Source organism: Leptopilina boulardi, unplaced genomic scaffold (assembly GCF_019393585.1).
Source record: "Leptopilina boulardi isolate dan_hultmark-lab unplaced genomic scaffold, ZJU_Lbou_2.1 LbouV2_216, whole genome shotgun sequence".
Classification (NCBI taxonomy): Eukaryota; Metazoa; Arthropoda; class Insecta; order Hymenoptera; family Figitidae; genus Leptopilina; species Leptopilina boulardi.
In genome coordinates this window covers 3,014,561-3,025,033 of record NW_026137770.1, presented here as the reverse complement: position 1 = coordinate 3,025,033, position 10,473 = coordinate 3,014,561, and the positions used below count along the sequence as shown (strand labels likewise).

General features: G+C 26.3%; 4 protein-coding genes across 4 annotated transcripts in view; 3 read left to right on the top strand and 1 right to left on the bottom strand.

The window, feature by feature from the left end:
* The first annotated feature begins 58 nt into the window (after positions 1-58).
* Positions 59-2,415, top strand: LOC127279475 (serine--tRNA ligase, mitochondrial). Its single transcript, XM_051301848.1, has 4 exons — positions 59-449; positions 706-1,442; positions 1,821-1,988; positions 2,086-2,415. The coding sequence occupies exons 1-4, from the start codon at positions 387-389 to the stop codon at positions 2,408-2,410; spliced, it is 1,293 nt and encodes a 430-aa protein (XP_051157805.1). The 5' UTR covers positions 59-386; the 3' UTR covers positions 2,411-2,415.
* A 571-nt stretch (positions 2,416-2,986) lies between these two features.
* On the top strand, positions 2,987-5,170 carry LOC127279477 (major royal jelly protein 2-like). Its single transcript, XM_051301851.1, has 5 exons — positions 2,987-3,304; positions 3,431-3,600; positions 3,822-4,037; positions 4,425-4,853; positions 4,912-5,170. The coding sequence occupies exons 1-5, from the start codon at positions 3,112-3,114 to the stop codon at positions 5,143-5,145; spliced, it is 1,242 nt and encodes a 413-aa protein (XP_051157808.1). The 5' UTR covers positions 2,987-3,111; the 3' UTR covers positions 5,146-5,170.
* On the bottom strand, positions 5,159-9,349 carry LOC127279476 (protein krasavietz). Its single transcript, XM_051301850.1, has 8 exons — positions 9,186-9,349; positions 8,566-8,637; positions 8,183-8,463; positions 7,477-7,781; positions 6,357-6,600; positions 6,044-6,263; positions 5,802-5,966; positions 5,159-5,686 (listed from the first exon to the last, which is right to left on the bottom strand). Exons 2-7 carry the CDS (start codon positions 8,624-8,626, stop codon positions 5,815-5,817), a joined length of 1,263 nt encoding a protein of 420 aa, XP_051157807.1. The 5' UTR covers positions 8,627-8,637; positions 9,186-9,349; the 3' UTR covers positions 5,159-5,686; positions 5,802-5,814.
* Positions 9,350-9,831: 482 nt separating this feature from the next.
* Positions 9,832-10,473, top strand: part of LOC127279473 (neuroligin-like protein glit-1) — a 39,059-nt gene continuing 38,417 nt past the window's right edge. Inside the window, exon 1 of the mRNA XM_051301844.1 lies at positions 9,832-9,963. The gene's annotated coding sequence lies outside the window, so the exon portion shown is untranslated. The remainder of the gene's footprint in view (positions 9,964-10,473) is intronic.

Genomic DNA, 10,473 nt, shown 5'->3' with positions numbered 1-10,473 from the left:
AACTTTGATGTCATTTAACTTCAGAGCATACTTTTTAAGATAAACATAACCTAAAAACTTTTGCACATTGACGATATTGTTATTATAACAATATTATATTAAACGTTTGTTGTTCTGACAGTTGGCCAAGCTTTAAGTCATTTAAGAAGAAGAAAAAGATATTAAACGTTGTTTATATTGTTGCAAATGTTATTATTCTATTTTAATAGATTTATAAATATAAAAAAGTTTAAAATTCTAATTTTTACAGTTGAAAAAGTGTACTATATTTACTAGTGTTAGTTTAGAAAAAATGAATTTTAAGTATAATAAAAACTAAATTTTTTTTTCTGTTTTTATTTGGGTGAGATAATTTATAACAATATAGAATAAAAATTTAGTTTATTATGAAATTCAGTAGAGGAATTTTAAATTTTATTAAATGGAGACGATATTGCACTCATCAAGGGGTAAGAATTTTATATATATTTTTAATTCTAGAATACATAATTATAAATAAATACTATATACCTACATAATTATATTATACATTAATATTTTATGCTGCAATATTTATAACAATAACCTATAAATTCTTATATTCTTTTTAATTGTATTATATATTTTTTTATTGATATTATGATTTAAAAAAAATGTTACTCCCTAAAATAGATAGTTACATAATAAAAAATTTAAAAATTAATCACACTAGTTGTACAAATACAGGTTCAAAGGAAAATATTACAAAATGATGGTTTAGTCGATCACAGAACTTGCATTCCGGAACCCGATTATGATGTGGACTTTCTCTGCAATCCAGCTAATCGAGATGCAATTTTTGAAAATATCCAAAAAAGAAATTGTAAAGGAGACATTGATAAAGTTATTGAACTCAAGTTTAATTCTGGCTCAAAACAGTTATTGTCACAAGAATTAAGTCGAATACCCAATTCCACTCATCCTGATGTTTTAAAACTTGGAAAAGAGCCGAATATTTTAAAAGTCTCTGGAGAGATTCCTACATTTAATTTTACTCCAATGGAATTTGAAAAGTTTGCCATTAGAATGAAACTTTTAAAAACTGATGGTTTAGGACCAGTTGCAGGGCAGAGAAGTTATGTATTTTTGGGTGATTTGGCAGAATTGGAAAATGCATTGATTAATTATTCGATAGCCAAATTGAGAAAGCATGGATTTAATTTAGTGACAGTACCTGATATTTTACCAACGAAAGTTATTGAGAGATGTGGATTAATTGTCGATGGTAATAGGACACTCGTTTATGAATTAGATCCTCATTATGGGGACGATTATAGTCTTTCTGGTACTGCGGAAATGGCATTAGCATTTAAAATGATGAATACAACGTTGGATGTTGATAAATTACCGTTGAAATTGGCTGCAGTCAGTAGATGTTACAGAGCTGAATCTTCTAGTTTAGCGCAAGAACGAGGAATTTACAGGTAATTAATACTATGATTAACAATTTTTTGATTTTTATGTTTTTTCTTACTTTTGGCTGAAATTTTAATTTAAAAAATAGCTCCTTTCAATATGAGTACTTACTGTTTGCTATTTTAACAAATGTCCTTCTGATATATTTTCTTTAATTTCAAAAATATTTTACCTAGTTTTTGTGGGAGATATTAATTTTTTTCACGAGCAATCATTTTCAAAAGGTTTAATAAAGACAGTACGTTTTCTCTTTTTACTTGTAAAATTTTAAAGTTTGGTACTTGAATTTTATATAGATAGAGTATTAATTTAGTACTGTGCTCCGAAGAAATTTTTTTTTATTTTTTCTTATTGAAAAGTTAATCTTTTAAAAATGTATTTTACAGAGTTCATTACTTTACGAAAGTAGAAATGTTCGTTTGTTCTGAGCAAAATAATTCAGAAGAAGTCTTTGACGATTTGCGTGCTATTCAGGAAGATTTATTCTCGGATTTAGGTTTACATTACAAAGTTCTCGACATGCCTCCTCACGAATTAGGCGCTCCAGCATATAGGTAAAATTTTATGAAAAACTCTTTATTAATTTAATCATATTTTAAATTTGTTTTATTTTGTTACACTATTATTATTAATTAATTTTTATTTTTGCAGAAAAATCGATATAGAAGGTTGGATGGCAGCACGACAATTATTCGGAGAATTATCAAGTTGCAGTAATTGTACAGATTTTCAATCGCGACGACTAAATATTAAATATACAACTAAAGATGGAAAATCACAGTATGCTCACACATTAAATGGAACAGCTTGTGCATTACCACGAATGCTTATTGCACTTTGTGAAACTAATCAATTGAGAAATGGAACAATTGCAATTCCACAAAAATTACAACCTTTTATGAAGGGAAAAACTGTTATCCATAAGCAATCAATTCCAAATATGAAAATTAACAAAAATAAACAAAAATTCAATTAAGCAAATACAATTAATTATTTATCATTCTTTCGAGATGATTCTTATTTCCTCCCTGAAGTATGATAAAAAAAAGAGTGAGTAAAAATATCCAAAGTTTAAATTAAAGAATATTTAAAAATAGAGAAAATTAAATTAAAATACAATTTTTATGTATATATATATATATATGTATAATTTTGTTGTTATTTAAATATTAGTTTTTAAATTCAATAAAATGTGATAACTGAAATTTTAACAATAAATATTACCGATTTTTCTAAATTTAACAATATTTCATTTATATTTTATCCTCATAATTAAAAATTTCAATAAATAAATTTTTTAACTATAATTTAATAAATTAATTCAACATGTTTTTTTTTGTTAATTTTTGAAATTAGGTTGAATTATATGACATTGAATTAAAAAATAATTATATGCGCATTTAGTGATAAAAATAAAAATTATTTTTTTTCCCTGTTCCGCATTTATTTATGCCCGCATTACTGTCACAAAATATTTACAATCTAATTTATAATTGGTGTACGTAAGAGATAAGACTTTTTATAAATATTAGTAACAAATACTTGAAGTAATAGTCTCGTTAAATTTTTAAATACTTTTTTTTTCCTTTACTTTTTAGTCAGCTCTTTTTACAACATTGTATAAGGTTTTTTTTTTATTAATCGCCTTTGATAAAACAACGTAAAATTCCAAAAAAAATGTTTTTTTGTAAAATTTGTTTTTTACTATTTTTTATATTAATATCTGAAATTTGCGCATTGCAAAAAATGGATATTCTCTATGAATGGAAATATGTTGATTATCTTTGGAAAAATCAGGAACACAAAGAAAAAATAATAAATACCGGTTATCGAAATAATTCAATAATTATTGACGTTGATGAAGCTCCAGGTATTTATTTTACTCTGTTTTTCTTTAATTTAATTATTATGAAGTTGGTAATTAAAAATTTTGTAAGTAATTATTAGTAAAAAAAAAAAAAAATGAAAGATTAAAATTAATTAACAAACTTTTTAGATGGTCGAATGTTTGTCACAGTTGTTGGAAATCAACCTGTTCCGGCAAGTTTAAATACGATTTCAAATAGAAAAAGTAAAGCTGGTCCATTATTAAAACCTTATCCTGATTGGTCTTGGTATGAAAATAATGATAATTGTACAGGAATTATCAGCGTTTTTAGAGTTGCAGTTAGTTTTATAAATTATTTTCGATATAAGTATAAATAGTAAAGATTAAAAAGATTTTAAAAGACATTTTTTTAGTGCCTCTTGAAAATTTCAAAACTTGTATTTAAAAAGTGTCTGATTTTCTTAGTCTTTTTAATTTTTGTTATCACTTTTAAATCAAATCACATAATTATTAAGTAAATTTTTTATATTAACAAAATATTTACTTCTTTTTTTTCGAGATTAAATGCAACCGTTTATGGGTTCTGGATAATGGAAAATTTGGTGCCAAACAAGTTTGTCCTCCAAAATTATTAATATTTAATTTAGCAGATGACCACCTAGTGAAAAGAGTCATTATTCCCAAGAATTTAGCTGAAAACAAAAAAGGGGAGGGGCTTCTAATTACTCCAATTGTCCAAAGTACAGGAATGTTTTGTGAACCTTGGAAATCAAATGTGAGTACAAAAAACAAAATTACGATTATATTATGCTTTTCTAAATTTAAACTAAAAATATTTATTCTTTGCTAACTTTGTAAAGTATTTATTATAAAAATAAAAAATGACTACACAGGAAAAATAATAAATGGTCAAATTAAAAACTCGTTACTGAAAAAATATTTACAGATTATCAAAAGAATAATTCAGAATTTGCAAAATATTTAGTGTTTATTTATTTTTAAGGAATCAATTTACAATAAATACTTTTTCATCAATTGCAAAAAAAAAACAGGAAATTTTAAAATTAATAAAAATATTATAAAATATCTATAATAATTAAAATAAAATTAATAAAAAGTAGTATAAAATATCTGTGTGATATTGATACATTTTTAAAAACAGGTTTTTATGGCTGAAGTTGATTTCGGAGCTTTAGTCGTTTACAATAATTATCAAAGACAAATGTGGCGATTGGATGGTAAAGAATTTGAAGCAGAAAAAAATTTTAGCAATCACACTATCGCGGGAGAAACATTTGATTTACCTGACGCTCTATTTGGATTGGCATTATCACCAAAAACTTATGGCCGACAATCACAATTTCTTGCATTATCAAAACTTTCTTCACGAAATTTATATATTGCACAAACATCGAATATTTTGAATTCTTATTATACAAAATCCTTGCGATTGCAAAAATTCGAAAATATCTTTCCAAGTGAAATAACTACAATGGCATTTAGTTCAAATGGAATTCTTTTCTTTGCACAAACTACCGAAATTGCCATTGGATGTTGGAATAGTCGAAGAAGATTAATTCCCCAAAATTTGGTAATAAAATTTTGTTTAAAAGCTTAATTTGAATTGTTTTAATATCGATTTTTTTTAGGACGTAGCTGCTCAAGACAATAAAACATTGCAATTTACAAGTGGAATGAAAATTATAAATAAAAGAGGCGAAGATGAAAAATTGTTAATAGTAACAAATCGATTTCAAAAGTTTTTCCTCAAAACAATGAACTTTAATGAGATTAATTTTCGAATTTTGAAAAAATCCGTCAATTCACTTATTGCCAATACAAAATGTAATACTTATCGTTATAAGAGAGGGAAAAATGAATAAAAAGAACATTAAATATCAAACACCACCTGACAGTATATTTTTTTTTTATAAACTAATACAATTATCATACAAAGTAATATTGGGTTCCGAAAAATTGTACGTACATGGGGATAAAATTCGATCATGATTTTCATGTTGAGTTTCCGATTTACAATTCTTGTGTACATTCGATAGTGGAGATATAAAAATGTATAACACAAAATATGTTTTCACAAAGCAATATGATTTAGAGACATTTGCAAAATTGACAATTTATCTCTTAATATAAGAATTTAAGTTTTCATTATTTTATTTTAGTTTTTTGTCTTCTATATATATTTATGAAATATTCAGTTAGATTTCATTTCGTTCCCGCGATTGTTGGACTGAATGATTCCAAAAAAAAAAAAACCAATTCATTATAAAATTGGAGTGTCACTGTTACCTATTTAAGTGTCCCCTTCCTTAATTATATCACTGTCTGTAAGTTAACAGTTCTGCTCGAGATTTCTCTGGACAGAATACTGACGTATTGAGTTCTGGCAATGTTGTTTGAATGTGTCTAAATTAGAAAAACAATGATTATTATTTTACTTGCTTATAATTTCAGTGATCATACAGTATCTATTGTAGTTTAAAGAAATGTAAAAATTAAGATAATTTTAATGAATACTAACTGCTATTTTTGTTTTAGTCGTCGTCTTCTCCAGATTCAGATTCCTCTTCTGCGTTTTGTAACCACTCGATAAATTTTTTCATTTGATCTAAAAACAGCATTTTGCCCTTTACAGAGTGTCCCTCCTTATACCACTTCAGTATCACTTCCTCGCTAATTACTTCAGCTGTAAAGAATAATATTTGGTAAAAAGAATTCTTTTTTCTGAATTCACGAATTTTTAAAAGTATTAAAAACACTTACTTTTGTAGAAGAGTAAAACGATTTTCTGGAAGACTTTCATGAAATTCATATTCTCGTAACAAAATTCTTGAACTTTCAAAATAAGTGCAAGTTCAGATCTGGCAGTGGTTGTAAAAGCACCGAATAATTGAGTATAGAGCTTCAAATGTTTTAAAGCTTGTTCAGCGACAAGTTCTTCTTTTTTGTTCCATTCTGCCTGAGCCATAACTGCGCCCCAAATCTATTAGAATATTTTAATTATTATTATTTATTTTTTTTAATTTAAAAGAGGAGTTTTTTTTTTTAAAGAAAAATTTGTAAAGAAAATATTTACCAAGCCAATAACTTCGTGCTCAGAGATATTACATTTTTGGGCCATTTCCTTAAGATCGACCACAATATCCTTAATAGCACGTTTATCGGCTAAATTCTCCAAAAGAAGCTGTTGGAGATCTCGTTTTGCTTCCTGGCTTGCTTGGGCTTTATGCAATTTCACTATGTCTGCTAATTCAACAGCCTCGAATACAGATCTAAAGTATTCCTCACTTCTCTTATTTGGTGGTACGAATTCCATTAACCTGATAAATTAAAATTCAATTCAATTTTAGTAATGAAAAATATATTTTTTAGGTATCTTAAGGGATTAAAAAGGCCAAAAAATTTATGTCTTTTTAAAAATTTTTTTTTCATATAATAAATAAATTATTTTATTTGAACACTAAGTTTTTTGAGACGTCTTCTAAAATAAATGATTTTGCGGTAGCCACGATATGCTTAATAAAAAATAAAAAAAAAACAAATATTTTCTATTAATAGGTGAGTATAGCTCGTGATTGAATGAAGGATTTTTAAAAAAATTGAAATTTGAATTTTTGGCAGAGTTTTTTGTCATAAATTACGATTTTTGGGACCATTTAGACCATCTAAAATCGGTTGTAATCAACAGAAAAAAATTCTTCGTTCAATCACTAGTCAATACTATCTAGAAGAAGTGTAACAAATTTCAAAAAAATTCGTGCATTAGTTTTTGAGAAATCGTGACTACCGACTTCAAAAAAAAAGTTTTGAGAATATAGCGTTCAAAGTTGAATGAAATTTTCTTTTATATTTTATCGGATTCGTTTGAAAATCTTTACTCTGGGATTTTTGAGGTCGCTGATTACGAATCCGGTATCAGTTTTTCAAAAATAAAAATAGCTGATCCAATATCTCCAACTAAGTAATTAAAAATCAATTGCAATAGATGATGGACGAAACAAAAAGTGTTTTCGAAAATTCTCACTCTTTCCAAGAGTTTTACTCAAATTATCTTAAAACTTTGGGAAAATATTCTTGACATGTTATACTATCAAATAAAAAAATTTGTTTTAAATAAATTTTTTTTATTGTTTGACCCATTTAACACCTTAAAATTCTACAAAAAAAAAGAGTTATTTTAAAATAATTTAACTTACCTTCCTTCGATTCCGCCACGTTTCAAAGCAGTCATTAGACTTGGAAGTCCTTTTTCCTGTTTCCACGTAACAAATACCTCAAGTAAGAAGTCTAGGGCTAGATTATCTTTAACAAGATGTTCGTTAATCAAAACAGAGAGCACAGTTGGTGGAACAGAACCATTTGAGATCCATAATGCTGTCATCCGAGCCAGCTTGATTCTTTCCTTTGGAGTAAATCCTTTAATGAATACCAGAACTTTCTTCATTTCCTCGTCGAACATTTTCTCCAGGTACTTATATCGCCGCATGAGCTTAATAAACACCTAAAACAATTTTTTTTTTCTTCTTCACATCACTTTTATTACAAAATAATAATTTTGGAAACAAAATATTTTTCAATAACAATTTTACAAAAATATTCTTGAAAAATGAGTTTTAGTTGGAAATTTTTTTTTATGATTTATGTAAAAGGGAAATAAAAAATAAAATTAATTTAAAAAGAAACTCTGTAAAATGGTAATATTTCTAAAAAAAATTAAGTTTTTTATTTTTAATTTAACTAGCATATAAAAAAATAAATTCTTAATAAAAGTAATATTATCATATTATTATATGTATTTAACAGTTAATTTAAAAAAAATGAGATTTTTAATTTCAGGAGTGGGGGAGAAAAGGATGAAAAAAAAAATGGTAAAACTAGAAAATAATAAAATGAAATGTAAACCTGTTCGAAATTTCGCATGGAATCCATGTCCTCTGCTTGTTCGAAGACACATGCTGTCGTTTTGACCGGTTTATCACCATCTTGAGCAATAGAGCCACCAGGTACCAAGAGACCACCCGCTATTAAAATATCAAATAAAGCCTCTCCGTATCGACGATAGTCTAATTTGGATCCAGCTGTATCCAAATATTTTGAAATTGCTTCTAAGTCGTTACCAGCCTTCTCGAGACCAAGTAAAATTGCATCTCGAAATCCAGTTGGATCATATTTTTCCTTTTCATCTGTCAAAAATGATGACGCGTTAAATTTCTGCTTAGCGACAAGGACGCTTTATTTAAAACACTTCTCTTTCTCTCTCCCTTTTTTAATTTAAATAAACATACCTCTTTTTCTGGTCTTTATACGCTGACCTGATAGTACTGGCTTTTCTATTTTTTGACTCATACAACACCCTTCTGAAATTACAAACAACGAATATAATTTTTAAAAAGTTTTCTTTTTTTTACTGCGAACCTATATACAAAATGTCAGTTGAAAATTAGAATATTATACATATCTAATTTTAAATACATAACAAATTTTTTATCTCTATTCTTTTTCTTGATAAATGCTATCAAAATAAATTAATATTCTCTTTGACGTTTCTAATAAATATATAAATTTTTTTAAATGAAAAAGAAGCACGCTTTAAAGTGAAACTTGTAATGAAATGAATCATTCATAAATTGGAGTAAATTGAAAAATATTGGATAAACAAAACACTGGTTAAAGGTTAGGGGGTAAATATAGAAAAAAAATTTTTCATTAGAAAGTAAAAAAAAAAATGTTTTATAACTATAGACCACGAGAAATTTAATTAGAGCGGACTCCTTCGCTGAGGTTAAGGTCGACCTTAAAGCCATCAGGCACGATGGCTGAAACTAGGTTTAGTTATTTAAAGCACTTCATAATATTACACAAAACTTTATTTGACAAAGAATAATGTTTGTGAAAAAAAACTTACTTTAATACAAGTATGATAATATAACCACTCCCTCCCTAACGTTATTAAGTGATGCGAAGTATTTAAAGGAGGACTGAGGGCAAATAGGAACTTGGGGTCACCGAAATGAAGAAATAAAAATGGAAGAGGAAGACGACAACCATTCATGTTCCTTCGCGCAAGCGTTGTAAGTAATCAGAATTGCCAATTGTTTTTAATATTTTTTTAAAATAAAAATAAAGAACTAACAGTTTGATTAATATTTTAAACAATTGAAAATGTCACACTAACCATTATACTAATTTGTGGAAAAAATTTTCTTAATGTACGTAAAAGAAGATAAATTTTTGATTTCTTATTAAAATTCTACGTCTTGATAAAGTGAAAAGTTGGTAGCACTGAAGGAAGTCATCAAGAACCAATTATATTCCTTTGTACGTTTCAGCACCAAATTTGAATTGTCAATTATAATTATTTACATTTTACAAAAATTAATGTTATTTTACAATGTACTGGCTATAAATAAAGTAAAATTTAATTTCAGGAATATTATATGCAACAATGAAGTTTATAAATTTTAGTTGATTTAAATTTTAAGTCTAACTTATAAGAATCGATTAATCGAACTAGTGTTTTGATGTTTATACTTCAGACAACTTCAAGACTAATCAAGTCAAGTGCAGAGAAAAAATGTTTTTAAATGTTTAGTTAATTTTGTCAAGTTTTTATATATATTTTTAAAATATAGTGCTGAATGACAAATGCGTTTTTTTATATTCTGGAATTTTATAAAAAAAAAGTAAGTGAAATTTTCAATAAACTTCATGAATTAAATTTCAAGCTCGATTAAAAGTGAGTTGATTCAACTTTTTTACTGTTAAGGTTATTGACCTTTATTTTAAAGTTGATTTTAATTTTTATTATGAAATAAAGTATTTTTTTTTATTGTCTCTTTTTTATAAATTCGAATTAAGTTAATCTTTTTTACATTTTAAATGTTATATTAAAATCGATTGAATAAGTTTAAAAGTTGACGTTTCTATTATAAACCTAACCTCAAAAACAATATGCGATATTGCGATCGATGCGATTCAAAAGAAACAGATTATTAAATAAAGCAATATATAAAATGGATAAATTAGAAGGATTTCAGCGCGTGTATTTGTATTTTATGTTTATTTGTGGTTGTTTTATTAAATTAAAGTACTTTTAAATGAGGTTTAATGATATTTAAATCGTGTTTAAAATATCAAATCTCTTTATTTTTATGATTGTCTTTTTTATCGACTCTGCCCCTGATAGTTGGTTT